Source organism: Rhinolophus sinicus, chromosome 17, assembly GCF_057876585.1.
Source record: "Rhinolophus sinicus isolate RSI-liver-muscle chromosome 17, RSI-T2T, whole genome shotgun sequence".
Lineage (NCBI taxonomy): Eukaryota > Metazoa > Chordata > Mammalia > Chiroptera > Rhinolophidae > Rhinolophus > Rhinolophus sinicus.
In genome coordinates, this window is record NC_142517.1 from 62,893,372 (window position 1) to 62,914,707 (window position 21,336).

At 40.7% G+C, this 21,336-nt stretch overlaps 2 protein-coding genes across 4 annotated transcripts in view; one reads left to right on the forward strand and one right to left on the reverse strand.

Annotated features, from left to right (window-relative positions):
* Positions 1–21,336, forward strand: part of POLQ (DNA polymerase theta) — a 126,581-nt gene that overhangs the window by 1,335 nt on the left and 103,910 nt on the right. The gene's annotated exons all lie outside the window — the stretch shown is intronic.
* ARGFX (arginine-fifty homeobox) lies at positions 3,590–10,213 on the reverse strand. Its single transcript, XM_074339377.2, is given in 3 exon segments — positions 3,590–4,144; positions 4,916–5,064; positions 10,120–10,213. Coding segments are annotated over 3 exon segments (792 nt in total). The 5' UTR covers positions 10,208–10,213.

Below are 21,336 nucleotides of genomic sequence, written 5' to 3' on the forward strand. Positions count from 1 at the left end.
CTACTGCAATTAACAGACACAGAATTTCACTTTCCCTTGGATTCTTCCATGCAGATGTGACTGTGCAAGTAAAATTACTTGGGGTGAGTAACTAGCAGCTGGAAATTATAAAAATTTTGTGCATTGATCTTGCATCCTGAAATTTTGCTGAACTTATTAGTTCTAATAGTTTTCTTACGGATTCTTCAGGATTTTCTCTTATAAGATTATGTCATATGTGAACAGAGATATTTTTACTTCTTCCTTTTCAATTTAGACATCTATTACCTTTTCTTGCCTTATTTCCTTTACTGCCTAGAGTAGAGCTTCCAGCACTATGTTGGACAAGAGTGGTGAGAATGACCATCCTTAATTTGTATTCCTGCTATTGGGAGGAAAGCATTCGGTCTTTCACCATTAAGTATGATTTTACCTGTGCATGTTTTGTAGATGTCTTTTATCAAGTTGAAGGACTTTGACAGTTTATCCTTGTTTGTTGAGTGCCTTTATCATGAAAGGGTGTGGGATTGTGTCAAATGCTGTTTCTGTGCCTATTGAGATGATCATGTGGTTTCTGTCCTTTATTAATATGGTTTTTGGTTTTGTATGTTGAACTAACCTTGCATTCCTGGATAAACCCCTCTTGGTCTGGTATATAATGTTTTTTATATGTTTCTGGATTCAGTATTTTAGCATTTTGCTGAGGATTTTTGCATCTATACTCATAAGAGATACTAGTCTGTAATTTTCCTGATGTCTGTTCAGTTTTGGTATCAGGGTAATATTGGTCTTATGGAATGAGGCAGTAAATGTTCTCTTCTGTTTTATGGAAGAGTTTGTGAAGGATTGATGTTAATTCTTTAAATATTTGGTAAACTTTAGTAGTGATGCCATCTGGCCCTGGGCTTTTCTTTGTGTGATGTTTTTTATTACTAACTCAATCTCTTTACTTATTAAAGCTCTGTTCACAACTTCTATTTCTTGTTGAGTAAGATTTGATATTTTGAGTCTTCCTAAGATTTTTTTCCATTTCACCTAAGTCATCTAATTTGTTAAATAAATTATAAATGTTATGCAATCTTTCAGTATTCCTTTACAATGCTTTTTTATTTCTGTAAGGTTGGTATTTATATCCCATCTTTCATTTCTGATTTTAGTAATTTTTGTCTTTTTTATTGTCAGTCTAGCAAAAGATTTATCATTTTGTTGATCTTTTCAAAGAAGTAGCTTTTGGTTTCATTGATATTCCCTATTGTTCTTCTATTCTCTCTTTTTTTCTGCTGCTCGTCTTTCCTTCTGCTTGCTTTGGACTTAGTTTGTCTTCTTTTTCTAATTTCTTAAGGTGAAAAGTTATTGATTTAAAGGCAAACCAATGGAAACAGTAAAAGGATCAGTGGTTTCCTGGGGCTAGGGAGCATGAAGGGAAAAATAGGTGGAGCACAGAGGATTTTTATGGCAGTGAAACTATTCTGTAGGGTACTATGATAGTCATAGTGACAATACATGTCATTATACATTTATAAAAATTCATAATGACCTGAATTGTCATTATGTATTTATAAAAATTCATGTAATGTACAACATCAAGAGTGAAGCTTAATGTAAACTATGGGCTTTAGGTGAAATTGATATATCAATGTAGGTTCATCTATTGTAACAATGTACCACTCTTGTGTGGATCACTGCTAATGGGAGAGGCTGTGTGGATGTAGGAGCAGAGAATATGTGGGAAATTTCTGTACCTCTGTTCAGTTTTGCTGTGGACCTAAAACTGCTCTAAAAAATAAAGACTATTTAAAAATCAAAAGTGAAAAATAAAAACAATAAACAAAAACCTCACAACCTAAGGGCCAGTGTCTGTCTCCGAGGTTTGCAGTCATGTCCTGCTGGATCCCTCTGCATTGACCCAGAATGTGATAGGTTCTAGAGACCTGCACATTTGTGACTGCTACTGTTTCTGTTAGTAAACTGCTACTGTCAGTAAATACTGATTCAGTTATTATTATTCACATTATAATTTCTTCCATGATCGATTAATTACTTAGAAATACACTTTTAAATTTCTCTGTGGAAGGAGAGGTTGGGGCTTCTTCCCATTAAATTTCCTTGTGATCAAAGAATGATGTCTGTTATTGATTCATCTGAGTTTGAGATTTGCTTTGTGGTCTAGTATGTGAATATTATGTGCTTGAAAAGAATGTGTATTATTTTCCAGTTGGATGCAGAAATCTACATACATCTATTAGATCAAGCTTATTAACTGGATAGTTAAAATCTTTTCTACCCATGCTAAATTTTTATCCATTTGACCTATCAATTACTGAGTGTTATATTAAAATCTTCCATTATAATTATATATTTAAGTTTCCCCAAGAATTTTGTTAATTTTTACTTTATATATTTTTGGAATATGCTGTTAAATGTATATAAATTCAGAATTATTGTATCTTTCAGGTAAATTGTTCCTTGTGTCCTTGTCTAATATACGTTTACTTCCAAAAGAGTGTTTTGCCTTAAAGTTTAATTTGATAGACATTAATATAACTATGCCAGCTTCTTTTCTATTTAAAAAAAGTTATTGATTTGAGATCTTATTTTTGAAATACAGTGATTTCAAAGATCTTTTGCAGCGATAAATTTCCTTCTAAGCACTGATTTAGCTTCATCCCTTAAGTTTGGTATGTTATAGTTTTGTTTTCATTCATATCTGGGTATTTCCTAATTTTCCTGATTTCTTTTTTACCCATTGGTTATTTAGTAGTGTGCTTTTAAATATCCATATATTTGTGAATTTCATGAATTTTCTTCTGATATTGACTTCTAATTTCACTCCATTATGCTTGAAACATACTTTATATGATTTCAGCCCTTTAAAATTTATTATTTTATGGCCTTAAATGCCTTTTATCCAAAACATTTTTATGTCCTCTAAGTTTTAAAGTTTTCTCCACGGAGGTCTTTTCTTAGTTAATTCCTAGACACTTTATCGAGAGGTACTTATTCTGTGTTTATTATTGGTTTTGAGAAATGGTATTAATTTTGTAGATTGACTATGTAGCTGGAAAATTTGCTTAATGGTCAATCTAAAAGTTTGGCTGTTGATTTTGCTGGTTTTCCTAGATGATCATCTCCTCTTCAAAAATCTGTTTTGTCTCTTCCTATACTAGTTCTTACATTTCTTACTACGTATAGACTCCTACTATATTAAAATTAATGATGGTGATTTCCCCTTAAATTTTGGCTGAAACTACCCTAGAGAAAACCTAGACCTAAATATTGGAAATAAAAAAATATGAGTTTATAACCTGCTCCCATAAAAAGACTGCTGACCCCTCTTTAAAAAGTCTAAGATAGTTTGCGTAAGAGGAGTTTTTGGAGTCTAATTGGCCATCTTAGGGATTAGTCAGGCCTCTTCCCAGGCAGAGTTGTGGAGTTGATTGTGTAGTATTGAGCTATACTTGGAAAAAACTAGTTTCTACAACATTTCCATGGAAATGAAAGTGACACCAACCCAGATATTTGGGTTAAGAAACAAAGAAAAGAAGAGAGGCATGTACAAGATACAAGAAGATCCTTTTTCTGTACAGTCTGGTATTTATTAGTATTTTGATCAGAAGAATCCAAACTCCATCATACTGGAGGGGTTCTGGAATTCCAGGCTGTCTCTTCGACTGTAGGCTGAAAAGCCTCACCTTGTCATACTAGACGAGATTTGCCATGAGATGGACCTACAGCTGGACGAGTAAAGTTTCTAGCTGGGACCTGTAGGTGAGAGATACTGATATAGACAGTGGAAAGAAGAGTCAGATAGCTCATCCTCACCAGGAAAACTGTACAGTTCCATGATTTGGGCTATGTCATAGGCATCAGCATACAAAGCAGGAACTGAGGCCACTAGCCTCTCCAACTGAGGACCTTGCATTTGGACGTCACTTATGGGATTCTCAGTGATGATAGAGTCCCATGCCCAATTGGAAAGGCCTAAGGGCTGAGGTGGAAGGGAGCTGTAGAAATCTGAAAGTACAGGAAAAGAAGAAAAAGGACTGGTGGATGTTGTGAGTGAGGTGGGTCCGTTCTGGACTGGACGAACCCGGCTTGGTTGCTTTAGTGATAGCTGTTGCTGCTGCTGCTTCCTCAGTTTGACTCGCCGGTTCCTGAACCAAGTCTAGGAGTTGAGAAAGAGGGGAGATTATGGTCTTTAGTGGATGAGTTTGAGGCATCTCCTGGGTGAAAAAAGCCAGGTTATAACCCTTATATCCTTTTCAAGTCACAATAACACTGAGTTCTGAGACAGCAGAGGTGGGCATGAGTGGAGCCAACAGGGGGAATAGTGAGGAGTCAGGACTGGGACCCCAGAGAGGGAAGAAGGAAAGAAAGAGGATTGTGTTAGGGATTCAGAGAAAGGGTCTTGAACTCTAGAGAAAGTAGTTCAGGGACCTATGGGGAGGTAGAGAATTTGAAATGAAGGATTTTTAAGGATAATTTAGAAGGCCTCTACAGTAAGAATACTCCAAAAAACTTTGGGGCCTCAGCAGACTCAGAGGTTGAGGGAGTTATTTGTTTGTTGGTAGGGTTGTGAACAGATTACAGGGTTTTGCTTGAGAAGATCCAGAGTGAGGAGTGTGTCAGGATGAGAGTCCTTCCTCTATTTGAGCTCTATTGTATAATACCTCTGGGGCTCTAATTCCAGTTATACTACTTAACTCTCTGACTTGTTGACTCAGTCGCTTTGCCCCTGAACCTCAATTTTCTTCTTCTTTTAAACTGGATGATAGTGAGGCCAACATATCTGATGTGCCTCATTCAGTACTAGCACATAGTAGGCACTCAATAAATGAAATACAATCATTATTGTGTTATAGAGGGAATTTCCAGGCTGAATAATAGAGTGTGGTTTGGATGGGGGTATTAGCACACTTCAGAGGATCAGACAGACCTTTATGGTTGACTGTGGTAGGTTGAGTTTCAAAGCAAGTTCCTTCTGGAGATTTTTATCTGGAAACATGGTGTGGCTAAACAGAGCCTCCAGCTCTTCATACTGTGTGTGCATGAATGAGGTGCGTTTTTGGTGCTTCTTCCATTTTGCTGTAGAGAAAAGATGGAGAGGGCATGGTTACACTAACACAACCCCCTCTCCCCGAAACTCCCCCAAACCATAGCGGTGAATTTCCCATTACTTTCCTCCAATCAAGCTTGAAATCCAAGAGATGTAGATCCCAGGTCTTGACTCTGGGAGCCTGAGCCTGACAGTGCTCTGCTCTCTGTTGTCTGAGATTAGTTTGTCCCTGCTCGGAAATGTAACCTCTTCAATTTTCTCTGTATCCAGTCTGTTTGCTCAGGAAACTGCCTCCCTTGACTTTCAGTTTTCCATGGCCTCCTTTTTCATAGGTACTCAGTCTGTCTATCCTACCTTAACCTCCGGACAGCGGACAGTGGCTTCACTATTCTTCTTTTTCACACTTTGTTTCTTTTAGAAACTGGGAAGAAACCTCATGTCCCTGCACCTAAATATAACATACTCTTAAAAATTCAGGAAACCAGTCTATCTCTTCTGGTGATTTTTTTTTCTTTCCAGGCTTTCTGATGTTCTGTGGGAAAATGTTCATAAGAAATGAGACATAACTGAACAAGTGGAGATGATTAAATTATAAACTTTTTAAAAAAATGGCAATGGAGAGAAAACAGAAAATTCCTAGGAAAATACAATTACCAAAATTTGCTAAAAGGACTCCAGACCCTGACTAAAAAAAAAAAACACACAGAAAATCATAGGTTAAATTATAGAATTCAAGTCAATACTATATTCTCTTGTTATATGCCCATTTAATAAAAGGAGGAAGGATCTTCACTAGGTCCGCACTTTTTATATTTGAAGTCTATAACATCAATACTAAAATCAGGCAAAAATAAACACTATAAACAAAACCATAAACTAATGCCACTTATGAACACGTGAGCTGTGATCAAAGAAAATGGTGAATGTTTAAATAAAAAAACTTATTACAGTAAAAGACATATTGCTATTAATCGCTCTCAACATACTCCTCTTCACTTTGAACACACTTATCCCATGATTCTTGCCACTTTCTGAAGTAGTTCTGGAAGTCCTCTTTCATGAATGTCTTTAGTTGCACCGTCGTGGCTGCCTCGATGTCCTGAATTGATTCAAAACGTTTACCTTTCATAGTCGTTTTGACTTTGGGGAAGAGCCAGAAGTCTCACGATGCCAGATCTAGTGAGTGAATAAGGTGGTTGAGGACACACTGTAATGTTTTTATTTGACAGTAATTGCTGTCAGAAGTGATGTGTGACATGGAACCCTTCCAATGTGATTACAAAATATGGTGAATGCTGCTGCCAAGTGCCATCCAATGGAAAGGCAGGGATCTTCTATATGGGAAGCAGTGCATCAAACCTTAGTAACAGTGTTTGACAAATTTCAACTTGTTCACTGCAGACTGGGTGTGAGCAATGGCTGAGAGAAGGTATGTTTTATACTGTTCCGTAAATCATCCTCCATCACGACAACACTGTGTCACACATTGCTTCTGGTATATGGCCATTTCTGTCAAATAAAAACATTATGGTATCTCCTCATTCACCTTACTCACCAGATCTGGCTCTTCTCCAGAGTCAAAATGACCGTGAAAGGTAAAGATTTTGAATTGATTCAGGACATCGAGGCAGCCATGACTGCGCAATTAAAGGCACTCACAAAAGAGGACTTCCAGAACTGCTCCAGAAAGTGGCAAGAACAATGGGATAAGTCTGTTTGAAGCAAGGGGGAGTATTTTGAGGGGGATTAATGGCAATGTGTCCTTTACTGTAATAAAATTTTTAAATTTAAACATTCACTGTATTGTTAGATCACATCTTGTATATGAAAATAACCTATATAAAATATGCGAGGTATGACAATTAAGTTTGTGAACGCATCCTAGAAAAAGTGCTACATACCTCATTGTTAAATATCACTTCCATCACCTTCGAAGTACTCCCCTTGGGAAACTATGCCCTGACGCCTGTGCCTAGTTCACCCCTCAGAGCAATTTTGGAACTTTTTTCTGGAATGGCCATCAGAGCTGTCATCGTATTACACTTGATGTCCTGAATGTCATCAAAATGTCTTCCTTTCAGTATTTCCTTTATCTTTGGGTAAAGAAAGAAGTCATTGGGGGCCAGATCAGATGAGTAGGGAGGGTGTTCCAATACAGTTATTTGTTTACTGGCTAAAAACTCCCTCACAGGTGGTGCTGTGTGAGCTGGTGCATTGTCGTAATGCAAGAGCCATGAATTGTTGGTGAAAAGTTCAGGTCATTTTCGTCTTTTTCACGCAGCCTTTTCAGCATTTCCAAATAGTAAACTTGGTTAACTATTTGTCCAGTTGATACAAATTCATATGAATAATCACTCTGATAATCAAAAAAGGTTACCAACACTGTTTTGACTCTTGATTTGGACTGACAGAACACTTTTGGTCGTGGAGAGTTGGCTGACTTCCATTGTGCACTTTGACGCTTTGTTTCAAGGTTGTATTAGTACACCCATGTTTCATCACCAGTGACAACATGGCCCAAAACATCATCTTGCCTCTCCAAAAGGGCTTGGCAAACTTCGGCTTTTCTTTGCTTTTGTTCATTGGTGAGCTCCTTTGGGACCGTTTTTGCACACATCTTTCTCATGCCAAGATTGTCAGTTAAAATTTTCCAAACTACTTCTCTATTGATGTTTACTTGGTCTGCTATGCTTCTCACAGTCAGTCAATGATTTTGATGCACAATTTGACAAATTTTTACAATGTTTTCATCAGTTCTGCTTGCTACTGGCTGCCCTGACTTCTCTTCATCAGTGACTGTTCTCTTCCCTCAGAAAAATGTTTAATCCATTTGTACAGTGCTGTTTTCTTCACGGCATTATCCCCATAAACTTGGAATAACATGTCTCTGATTTCACTTCCACTCTTACCAGGTATAACAAGAAATTTAATGTTTGTTCATTGCTTTAATTCAAGCTCAAACATTCTTGTGAGGGCACACAAAAACACGCAGCAACAGTAATGAACGCCTCTCAGCAAGACACCGCCACATGTCAACACGAACACAGCTGTGAGACACTGATATACCAAGGTGATAAAACCTTACCGAGCTGTTTGTACAGTGCTGCCAATGTAAGCACATTGGTGTATTTAATATAATCACATATATAAATATACATAGCCTATACTTATAGTTTCCAGTTTTTTGAAATTCATATATATGTGTTTAAAATCAAATATATAAAATATTAATTTATAATTATTTTTTTACTCACATTTTATAAAGTCATTCTATTCAAACTGTTTACATTTACCTTAGGTAGCCACATCTTTATCAACAGTTTAAGCCTAATTCATGCTAATTAGATGAACCAGAGGACCAAATTAGCAGTTTGGAAGACAAGGTATCAGAAAACACCAAATCATAACAGCAAAAAGAAAAAAATAATCCCCCCAAAATGAGAGTTTAAGGAGCCTCTGAGACAACATTAAGCATAACAACATTCACATTATAGGGGTACCAGAAAAAGAAGAGAGAGAGCAAGGCATTGAAAACTTATTTGAAGAAATAATGATAGAAAACTTCCATATACGATAGACACACAAGTCTGGGAAGTGCAGAGAGTACCAAACAAAGTGAACCCAAATAGGCCCACACCAAGACGCATCATAACGTGTTTCCCCGAAAATAAGACCTAGCCGGACAATCAGCTCTAATGCGTGTCTTATATTGATTTTTGCTCCAAAAGACGCATTACAGCTGATTGTCCAGCTAGGTCTTATTTTCCAGGAAACACGGTAATTAAAATGCCAACAGTTAAAGACAAAGAGAGAATTTTTATTTTTAATTAAAATGTATTGGAGTCACAATGATTAGTAAAATTACATAGGTTTCAAGTGTACAATTCTGTAGTACATCATCTATATATCACATTGAGTGTTCATCACCCAAAGTCAGTTCTCCTTCCATCACCATATAGTTGACCCCATTTACCCTCATCTATCACCTCCGTCCGCCCTTACCCTCTGGTAAACACTAAACGATTGTCTGTGTCTATGAGTTTTTGTATCTTTATTTGTTTGTCTTTTTCCTTTGTTTTCATTTTACATCCCACATATCAGTGAAATCATATGGTTCTTGACTTTTTCTGTCTGACTTATTTTTCTTAGCATGATAATCTCAAGATCCACACATGTTGTCACAAATGGCAGAATTTCATCTTTTTTTTTATGGCTGAGTAATATGCGATTGTATATACAGAGGGTGCCAAAAAATATATATACACATTTTAAGGAAGAAAAACTGTCAAAATTTTAATACTCAATATATTTAATACCCAATAACAAAAGATGAATATAAGTTTTGCAATTACAAGAGGTGCTCAAAGTGATTACCATCAACGTCCAGACATTTCTGATTATGGCGAAGTTCTGCTTGAGCAACGTTGACCAAAGTGTCCACTTATATATATATATGTATTTTGGCACCCTCAGTATATATAAATATATTTATAGTCAGTTGGTCAGAAGCACATGTAATAACCAGGCTTGTTATTGGCATCAGAAATGGTGGCAGTCTTATGGCACTGAGCCCTTAACCTGTGGGATCTGACACTGTCTCTGGGTAGATAGTGTCAGAATTGGGCTGCTTTGTAGGACATCCAGCTGGTGTCAAGAGTATTGCTTGGTATAGGGAAAAAAGACACACATCGGAATTGGTGTCAGAATCATATCCTGCCTTGAATAAGGGGCTTTCTGTATTTCTATCTATGCTTCAGTCCTTCTCTCCTAGAAAAACATTCTCACTTGCTCTGTATCTTGTATTCTCAAGTTATCTATCATAATTTGGTCAAGCATAGGCCAAATTTACTTGACCTTGATATGAAATTTATAACTTCCCCTTTAACAACAGGAACATTTTTTTGAATTTATTTTTTAAAAGATAATAACTTTACTAACAATTGTAACCCCAACAAACTTTAATTTAAAAAAGAAAAGAAATAACAATAAATAGCAGTTTTAAAATAGATGCAAAATACAATTATAGAGTCCCATGTGAGGAGGGCAACAGTGGAATGGGGAGGACGAAGGATAGTTGTACTCACTGGGACCAGCTGGATTCTGTGGTATCAAATTCATGCTGGAATTATCCATGTGGATAAGAGGGTCTGGCTGAGGATTCTCTGGGGCCATTCTGTTCATCAGGGATGCTGACATATGGGATGAAAAGCCTATATGAGAAAGGGGACGATGATTAAATCAATCATTCATTGGAAAGCAATGTTTTCAAGGGACCTGGAATTGCTGTAATAATCTCAGACAAATGAGTTTAACCCCCACGACCTCCACTTCACCTCAAAAATGATTTGCATTTTAAACCATAGAAAAATAATATAGATGTATCAGTCAAAAATGGAACTTTGGAAATACTAAAAGAAATTGTATATCAATATCTTTGTGACTTAGAATAGAGGGATATTTTCTTTAATGAGATTATTCAAACACAGACTGTATATAAAAAGATGGCTAAATTAGACAATTAGACTAGGTCAAATGACCAAAGATTTCTCATCAGAAACCAAGAAAGATAGACAGTGGAACAAAATCTTTAAAGTGCTAAAAGTAAAAAACTGGCAACTCAGAATTCTATATCCAGGGAAAATATTCTTCAAGAAGAAAGGTGAAGTGATGATATTCTCAGACTAAGGGAAAGTATGAGAATCTGTGACCAGTAGTCCTAGTCTATAGAAATGTCAAAGGCAGTTCCTCAGGCTGAAGGGAACGATACAAGAGGGGAAACTGAGACTTCTGGAATGCAGAGCCACAAAAAATGGCAAATAATTGGTTAAATATAACAGACTTTCTCTTCTTACATTATTTGATATATATGAGTACTGAAACCAAAAATTATCACATTTTCTAGTGTTTTTTTATTTTTAATTTTGAAATAATTACAGATTCACAGAAATTGAAAATAAAATATACAGGGAGGTCCTATGCACCCTTCATCCAGCTTCTCCCAATGGTGACATCTTGCGTAACTATATTATCTATCAAAACCAGGAAAATGACATTGGTACAATCCATAAAGCTTAGACTGCATGGTGGGTGGTCTAAGATGCTTCTACCCAACCTCTCTTTTCCTTCATCAGGGGTCAAATTTGTATTGTGGCCTAATAGCTCTCCCAACCTCCCCTGACTCCTTTCCCGTTTTCTCCACAAGCGTTTCCCCTAATAAAATCTTTGCGGGTTTAATCCTATCTTGACATCTGATACTTAAAGCACTCAGACTAACCCATCCAATCTTTTGTTCCCAGTTATTAATAATTTATCTTGGAAAAAGGGATTCAGCCTGTCCCAGAGGCACTTGGGATTCATTTGACTGTTGAAACTGTCCCTCCTTTGTGGAAGTCTCTGGGCCCCTAGGAGATTGGGGTGAGACTGGAGGGAAGGTAGAGGGTTGTTGTCCTCACTGTGATCAACTTTGTATTGACGTATCATGTCAATGCTGTGATCACTCATATAGATAAAAGAGTAGATCTGGGGAGTCCCAGGAACTCCTCTGTTCATCTGGGCACCAGAGGGCTGCATTGGTAGGTCTGTGGAATGGAGTAGGGGGGGTGGAGAGTGACGAGCTCTTTCATTTCTTGGAATGCAATGTACTCAAGACCACTGGGTTTGAGTCCCAGGTCACTCACATAGTACCTCTGTGAATTAAAAAAAAAAAAAAAATGACTTCACCTTCCCAAGACTGTTACCTAAGTTGAGAAAATAATTATAACCCCTATCTTACAAAGCTATGGTATTTACTGAGCGCCTAACTGTAAGTCACAAAGCTTGTTCCAATATAATGTGCAAGGGGTGGGGCCTGCTGTTATTTGACAAAGTGATTCAGACCATGTAACTCTCCTGCCTAGAGCCTTTCCATGACTCCCCAGTGCAGGTGGGGCAAATCCCACATCCTCACTGACCCTGGCCGACGGAGCCTTCCAGGAACAGGCAGTACTGCTGCCCATACACCTGGGTCAAAGCAGCCCTTGTCTTGAATCCCTTCATTGAGTTCCACAACTCTCAAAATTTACGAGGTATACAGATCACCTAGGGATCTTGTTGAAATACAGATTCTGATTCAATAGGTCTGGGGTAGGACTGGAGATCCTATATTTCTAAGAAGTTCCCAGATATGCCAATATTACTGGTCTGCAAATAAGACTTAGAGCAGCAAAGATTTCAAAGGGTTCTCTCCAGCTCTTTCTGTATGTGCCCTCCCTACTGGTCATGGAGTCTGTAAGTAAAAGTGTCATGGCCACCTGGGATACTTGTTCACTTCTAATTCATACTCCATGTACCAGGGACCTGTGGGGACAGAGCCAGGAGTGCAGTTTCCAGGCTCTCGCCCTCACATGGAAAGGTGCTGGCTCAAGTAGTAAATGGTCATCAACTGTGATTGGATGGCCATCAGCTGTGGCTAGTTGGCCATCAGCTGTAACCAGTGAGCCATTGGCCACTAATATTACTGTCGTGGCTACACTGGCAGGAAATTGGGGCTAGCAAGAAGATGGTGGCTGAGCTAGCAAGAGTGGATTGCAGTTAGCATGGCGGATTGCAGCTAGCAAGTGAGGTTGGCTGGCAAAGAGAAGCGGACAGCAGGTTGTGGATAGTGTGGCTCCTGCTTCCTGTGTCTCCAACCCATCCGCCAGTGAGAATATAGCGGTATGACTCCCCTATCTATGGCTCCGTGGGTGTTCCTTGTTGGCCTCACCATGTCCTGCGTTTTTTTTGGGGAGCGGGAGCTGAGACCCCGCATGACACCCTGCATGACAGACTACAGGATTTTTTGCCAAATGGCCCCAAGCCTACACAGCCTCTTCCCTGAATGCATGCCCCTGAGGCGAGACCTTGGGCATGCAGGCAGGGGTTGAGAATGACAGCCCAGGAGCTGGGACTACCTCTCCCTCCATTGCCATGTTCTGATAGGGAACTTCAAAGAACCCAAGAATTCAAAGTTTGAATCTCAACTTCCAGGAACATATATTTGCCAAGGTGAGCTGGTAGAATATATTTTACTTAACAGTTTGATAGCTGGATTTACAATTTGTAAATTCTTATGATATATAGTATGTGAGCCTTCATTTGTATTCTTGTCTTGGCCTCAGAAAATGGTACCTGTTGAACTCTCCCCTCTTGGCTTTCGGTGTTCTGGCCACACTAAATTTCCTTCAGTTTGAACAAGTTATGAGCTGCCTCTTTCCAGGCGTTTGTTCCCATTATTCTCTCCTAGTTAACACCTACTGAATACCCACTCACCTGGCTTTTCTCAGTTTAAACATCAACTTATAGAAGCTATCCTCTCTTCCCAAACTGCTTCACATGGTTCTCTTAGCTCTTTCCTAGCACCACGTGCTTTTCTTTCTAAAAGCAATTATACAATTTTATTTACCCATTTATTTTTCTGCTCTTTATTGTCCCTTTCTTTCACCTTTGGAAACAATTTTCTATGTGAAGGTGATTTGTCAGTGGGATAATATAGATTTGTTTTGCTTTTGCTTGAAAAGAATTTACAAAAGAGAGGAGGAGAGGGAGGGAGGAAAATAGAGACACAGAGAGAGGCAATTACAATGAAAGGTTGGATACCCTTGAGCAGCAGTTCTCAAAATGTGCTCTGAAGGCCCGTGTGGGGTCCCTAAGGCCTTTTCAAGGGGTTCCTGAGGTTAAAGTTGTTTTCATAAAATTGAGATGCTTGCTTTTTAACTCTCATTCTGTCATGGATGGACAGTGGAATACATTTAGAATAACTCATTAAACCAACATTTTGCAAGTAACCAATGTGTGATGTTACAAAATCATGCATAGGTAAAAGAGCCACTCAAAATGCAATGTAGACCAGTAGATTTTAATGTGATAGATTATGAAAAGTTCATTGATATAATTTCAAATTTCACATAGCAACTAATCTTTAAGATGTTACCACTTGTTGAGATTGTTTTGTAGTTTTGAAGAATACGTGTAATTATCACAAAGGCCATTAGAATACTCTTTTCTTTTCTAAAACCATATCTGCATAAAGCCAGATTTCAACAAAAAATGTATCACAAAAAATGAATGCAAAAGCAGAAGAGAATTCTGTCTTCTATTAAGCAAAAGTTACCATAATGTAAACCAATGACATTCTTCTATTTGTGTGTGTGTGTGTGTAAAACATAGTTAATATGTAATGCATTTATCATTTTATTTTAAAATGAATAAGTATTTTTTTAATTTCTCAATTTTAATTTGTAATGTGGTAAATGACTTTAGATATAACATATAGGAACAAAAGTTCTTTGGAGTTGTCAATAATTTTCAAGAATGTAAAGAGGTTGAGAACAAAAAGTTTGAAAAGCAATAATGGAGGATAGGCCAGGGCCTGGCATTTAATTGAAGAGAAAAGAAACTAAGCTAAGCATCTGTTCTTCAATATAATTCTCAGAGTAAATGCAGTAATGCAATGATGCAGTAACATACAAAACATTAGAATGCTATACGATATAATAATAATAACATTTGGAGATGTTTTCCATATGTCAGACATCTAAGTGTTTTGTGTACATAGGGTAAAGTAAAATTGTTATCATCCTCTTATAGATGAAGGAAGTAAAGTCTTAGAATAGCATAACTGGGAATGAATTTGGTCTTACTGACACCTATATACACTAAACCCCTACCCACTTTCCCAGGAAGAGCAGTGAGAGTCTACAGCTTAAACTAGCAGATTAAACAAACAAAGCACATGTTTCAAATGGACTCCGGTGTTTTCCTGGATTGGGATTATGGAGAGCGCAAGACAGAATTGCTAGTAGGGGCACTGCATTTACTCAGGGAGTGTGTATTGCCTGCCTCCAACAAGTGGGCATTTATCTAGGTCTGGTGATTCTGCAGTGAATAAAACACATTGCTGCTACAATGGAGCTTCTAATGATGGATATTCTTTTTTTTTCAATTAAAGTTTATTGGGGTGACAATGGTTAGTAAAGTTACATAGGTTTCAAGTGTACAATACATCATCTATATATCACATTGTGTGATGAGGATATTGCAAGGCCAGGCTAGCCCAGATTGGGAAGTATGGGAGCCGTACAAAGCGGATACTGACCCTCAGTAACAGAAGTCTCACATTCACCTCCTGACTTTCATGAGGCAATCAGTCTTTCCTCCCCCAGTTCACAACTCTCTGTCATCTCCCTCCAATGGGAATCGAGCTGAGTAATTTGCATCCTTTAATCTAGTTCCTTTTAGTTTTGGAATCCTTTTTGACCACTAAAATCTCATATTCTGAACCCTTATTCTTCCTCCCTCCCTTCCTCCTGCTTACCTGTCATGAATCCCCCTGGAGTGCCCATTTTCAAGTCTGCTGGATGTGTCTCTTTGAAAATGCAGATTCTTTAGTGTCTCCTTTGCTGAAACATTGTGTATTTAAGTGTGATTTTTGATATCATCAGACCCTTGCACCACCCAGACCCACCTCTTATGTCCCACCCTTCATTCATCCATTTAATAGTTTATTCATTCAATAAAAGTATGCTTAGAGACTAATATAACTGTTGCTGGAAATACAGTCATTATTCTTTCTATACTCAAACTCCCTACTTTTGACTAACCCTTTAAGCTGGCCCCTGCATCCTTTTGATACCACGACTTCTTTATTTTATTTTTACATTTGCCAGTTGTTTAAGGTTATAGGTGTGTCTCTTTAAAACAGAAATCCAATTTGAGAATTTTAAATGTGGATTATGTCTTTATGTTTGATAGGATAATGATTAGTAATATATTTAGACTGATTTCTACTTATCTTTGTGAGTTTTTCTTTCACTTTTCCAGCATTCTATTGGAATGGTTGTACTTTATTCCCTTCTCCTCTCCCACAATGGTATGTTATATTCAAGATTTAAAGTTACCATTAAGTTTTTCACATACATACTCAATTTTAAAAATCCAAAAATTAATCAGTTTCTCTATACTTCTCTATAATCATTCTCACTGATGCTTTTCGTTGGCCTCTAATTTTGTTTTCACTGTGGTGCTTTGCCCATCCACCCCCCACCATTTTCCTCAAACCAACTGAAGTCTTACTTATTCATGTTCATTCATTTATTCATCCATCACTTATTTTTTTCCTCCAAATAAATTTATTTGTTGTATAATTGACATATAACATTTGTGGGGGCAGAGCCCCAGAAAGCAGTTCCAGGCTCTCGGCCTCACATAGACAGGTGCTGGCTCAGGTAGTAAATGGCCAACTGTGATTGCATGGCCATCAGCTGTGGCTAGTTGGCCGTCAGCTGTAACCAGTGAGCCATTGGCCACTAATATAACTGCTGTGGCTATGCTAGAAGGAAAAAGAGAGAAAGAATGGGGGCTAGCAAGAAGATGGTGGCTGGGCTGGCAAGTGTGGATGGCGGTTTGCGGACAGTGTAAATCCAGCCTCCATTGAGAGTATAGTGCCGCCAGAGAGAATATAGTGGTATGACTCCCCTACCTATGGCTCTGTGGGTGTTCCTTTTTGGCCTCACCATATCCTGCGTTCTTGTATGGGGAGCGGGAGCAGAGACCCCGCCTGACGCCCTGCATGACAAATGGCGCAGCGAGCAGGGTCTCCCGCATGACAACATTATATTAGCTTTAGGTGCACAACATAATGATTTGATATTTGTATATTCAGTATTGTGAAATGATCACCACAATACGTCTAGTTAACATTCATCACTGTACATAATTACAAAAAATTATGTTTTTCTGTGATGAGATCTTTTAAGATTTACTCTGTTAGGAACTTCCAAATAGCAATATAATATTATGAACTATAGTCACCATGCTGCACATTATTCATCATTTATTTATTGAGTGCTTACTGGGTGACAAGCACTATTCTGGCATTGAAGAGAGGGGAGTCAGTTATGACTATAATAGACTTGTCTCATCCTTCAAACTATAGTAGCAACCATCGTCTTGTTGGACTAGCTTCTGTGGATTGGGAAGGGGACTCTAACCCTGGCTCTTCCCGCTCCTCTTGTCAGCTAGCACAGAGGGTGTGTGAGTCTTAGAATAAGCCATTGATCTAGAAACAAAAGACTAGGCTCACACTCTGCAGCCTACCAAAGAAAGCAAAGCAAAAATGTAAAGCAATAGACAATAGAAAAGAAAAATTTTAAGGATTAAAGAATCAACCTAGGGAATGGGAAAATACTGGCTAGTGTTCCAGAAAGAGAGAACACAGTACAGAGAAATCTTACAATTTATCCCAACATCTCTCTCAAACTCTCTCTTATTCCCTCTCAGTATCTTACTCTCTTTTGTAATGGCTCTCAGTTATCTATGTCTAACCAATTTCTGTCATTCCTGTCAGTCTCCTGCACTCCTCCTTACCTATCAGCCTCTTCCTTTTTCCTTCCCTTCTCCTCTACTCCTCCTCTTACCTCCTTTCTCTCTCTGAATCGTTCAAAACTCAGTTTCTCGCTCTCGTACTACTCAATATTTTCTGAATTTTTCTCTCTTACTCAGACTGTCTCTCTCAATCTCTGACAAAATCTCAGTCTCTGAAATCTCTATTTCTCAACATTTTTCTTGAAATCAACTCAATTTCTGTTCATAACTATCAGTCTTTCTTAATCTGTCTTTTTCATCTGTCCATCCAATTTCTTGTTATACACATGCTCTTTTTCTTTGTTGGCATTTCTGTATTTCTTTTGGTACTTTTAATGCCTCAATTTTGTCAGTTCCTCAATTTTTCCCAATTTTTATCTGAAAACTTTTTTTCAAAATATCTCCCTCAAACCCATTGTCAGGCGGGAGACCCTGCTCGCTGCGCCATTTGTCATGCGGGGAGGCCTGCAGGGTCTCTGGTCCCGCTCCCCATACAAGAACGCAGGATATGGTGAGGCCAAAAAGGAACACACAAGGAGCCATAGATAGGGGAGTCATACCACTATATTCTCTCTGGCGGCACTATACTCTCACTGGAGGCTGGATACACACTGTCCGCAAACCGCCATCCACGCTTGCCAGCCCAGCCGCCATCTTCTTGCTAGCCCCATCCTTCTTCTCTTTCTCTCCCTTTTTCTCAAACCGCCATCTTTTCCTCTCTCTCTCCTAGCATAGTGTGGGGGCGGAGCCCCAGAGAGTAGTTTCCAGGCTCTCGGCCTCACATAGACAGGTGCCTGGCTCAGGTAGTAAATGGCCAACTGTGATTGCATGGCCATCAGCTGTGGCTAGTTGGCCGTCAGCTGTAACCAGTGAGCCATTGGCCACTAATATAACTGCTGTGGCTACGCTAGGAAGAGAAGGAGAGAAGAAGAATGGGGGCTAGCAAGAAGATGGCGGCTGGGCTGGCAAGTGTGGATGGCGGTTTGCGGACAGTGTGTATCCAGCCTCCAGTGAGAGTATAGTGCCGCCAGAGAGAATAAAATGGTATGACTCCCCTACCTATGGCTCCGTGGGTGTTCCTTTTTGGCCTCACCATATCCTGCGTTCTTGTATGGGGAGCGGGAGCAGAGACCCCGCAGGCCTCCCCGCACGACAAATGGCGCAGCGAGCAGGGTCCCCCGCATGACACATGGCGTAGTCGGCAGGATATGGTGCCGGCCAAAGCTCTCCAAAGGATGGTGGAGCAGTTTGTGCGTATGAACACCCAGTCTGAGGAAGACCAGGAGGAGCAGCTGCCGGAGAGCTGGACCCCCGTGGAGGGGTGGGAGGACGTGGACGTTTCTCACACCAGCACAGGAAAAGCCATGCAGCTGCTGGAGAGATGGAGCCCCGTGGAGAGGTGGAAAGATGTGGATGGTTCCCCAACCAGCACAGGCCGGAGAAAGCGAAGGTCGTTGCAGCCCTGTGGGCCGGGGAAGTTCCTGCTCAGGCAGCCCGGATGCAGGACTTGTAGTCCCAGGAGGTAACGCTTGCTGAGTCCTCCGTGGGAGATGAGGGTGAGGTCAAGGTCGTCCCTCACCCCCAGGACAGCCCTGGAGAATGACTGTGGACTATGGGGAATTGCCTTCCATCCCTAATTTAATGGACTGCTTGACTGTTTGGGAACTGTTGTTAGTGGAACTGGGGGATATTTGCTTTTGTCTCTTGACTGGCCGCCATTGAGAATATGTAAGCACCTTGATTGTGAGTCGCAGTTGTTCCAGCAGGGTACCCTGAGAGGCACAGAGAGAGTGGCAGTGCGCTGAGAGGTCTGGCTGAGCCCTGAAGATACCCTGGCTGTGCCCAGGAAGTCGGGCTGTTCCCAGAGAGAGTGGCAGTGCCCTGAGAGCCCTGGCTGTGCCCAGGAAGTCGGGCTGTTCCCAGAGGGAGTAGTAGAGCCCTGAAGGTACCCTGGCTGTGCCCAGGAAGTCGGGCTGTTCCCAGAGAGAGTAGTAGAGCCCTGAAGGTACCCTGGCTGTGCCCAGGAAGTCGGGCTGTTCCCAGAGAGAGTGGCGGTGCCCTGAGAGCCCTGGCTGTGTCCAGGAAGTGTGGCTGTTCCCAGAGAAAGTGGCAGTGCCCTGAGAAATCCTAGCTGTGCCCGGGGAAACTAGTGGTACCCTAAGAAGTCCAGGAAGTCTGGCCGTGCCCAGAAGTACTGGTGGTGCCCTGAGAAACCCTGGCTGTGTCCGGGAAGACAGGTGGTACCCTAAGAAGTCCAGGAAGTCTGGCTGTGCCCAGGAGTACTGGTGGTGCCCTGAGAAACCCTGGCTGTGTCCGGGAAGACAGGTGGTACCCTAAGAAGTCCAGGAAGTCTGGCTGTGCCCAGGAGTACTGGTGGTGCCCTGAGAAACCCTGGCTGTGTCCGGGAAGACAGGTGGTACCCTAAGAAGTCCAGGAAGTCTGGCAGTGCCCAGGAGTACTGGTGGTGCCCTGAGAAACCCTGGCTGTGTCCGGGAAGACAGGTGGTACCCTAAGAAGTCCAGGAAGTCTGGCCGTGCCCAGAAGCACTGGTGGTGCCCTGAGAAACCCTGGCTGTGCCCAGAGAGCCTGGCTGTGTCCAGGATATTGCATTCACCCCCAGGCTCCTCGCACAGGTCCCCTCGCGGAAGACGCTTGTCGCGTAGATTGTGAGGCGAGAGCCTGTAGGGGTGGAGTGTGGGGGCGGAGCCCCAGAGAGTAGTTTCCAGGCTCTCGGCCTCACATAGACAGGTGCCTGGCTCAGGTAGTAAATGGCCAACTGTGATTGCATGGCCATCAGCTGTGGCTAGTTGGCCGTCAGCTGTAACCAGTGAGCCATTGGCCACTAATATAACTGCTGTGGCTACGCTAGGAAGAGAAGGAGAGAAGAAGAATGGGGGCTAGCAAGAAGATGGCGGCTGGGCTGGCAAGTGTGGATGGCGGTTTGCGGACAGTGTGTATCCAGCCTCCAGTGAGAGTATAGTGCCGCCAGAGAGAATAAAATGGTATGACTCCCCTACCTATGGCTCCGTGGGTGTTCCTTTTTGGCCTCACCATATCCTGCGTTCTTGTATGGGGAGCGGGAGCAGAGACCCCGCAGGCCTCCCCGCACGACAAATGGCGCAGCGAGCAGGGTCCCCCGCATGACACATAGCCACAGCAGTTATATTGTGGCCAATGGCTCACTGGTTACAGCTGACGGCCAACTAGCCACAGCTGATGGCCATGCAATCACAGTTGGCCATTTACTACCTGAGCCAACACCTTTCTATGTGAGGCCGAGAGCCTGGAAACTTCTTTCTGGGGCTCCGCCCCCACACCCATATTCAAGCTTTCTCTTTTTTTCTCTTTCACAAAAGATATAAAGCGTTTAAAAAGCATGATGGTAAAATGTTCATGTATTTAACACAGAATCTCAAAGTCAAAGCTTCTATAGTACAAAAGTTCAAAGCAAACAACAGATTGATTCAAGCCATCATCTTCATAATTATGAAGAGGGCGTTAAGGTTGTCTGTCCTGTAGTACTGAGAAGAAAATGTGCTGGGTGATGAGGCAAAGATTCCCAGTTACAGAAGTGAACAAAGAAAGTTATTGGCAGGGGTGTGAGCACATGCCATGTGTTGAGAGGGAGGGAAATGGTCTGGAAGGAAAAGTAGGGGGCGTTCTCCACTCCCATCCTGGGGGAAGATTCTGTGCAAGTTTTGTGGCATAAACGATGGTTTGGGGGCAATATTATGCCTACATTTCAGTTAATCTATTTATTAATTCTAGGCTGTTGGTGCCCCAGGACTCAATCCTTATACCCTGAATAAATCCTGTTTTGGAGTCTGATTGGCTCATTCTTCCTCCCTAAGCCCACAAGCTGCTGGCTCTCCTTCAGGAGATCTCTTCTTGGACAGAACAGGGATCTAAGACTCCTCCCTAAC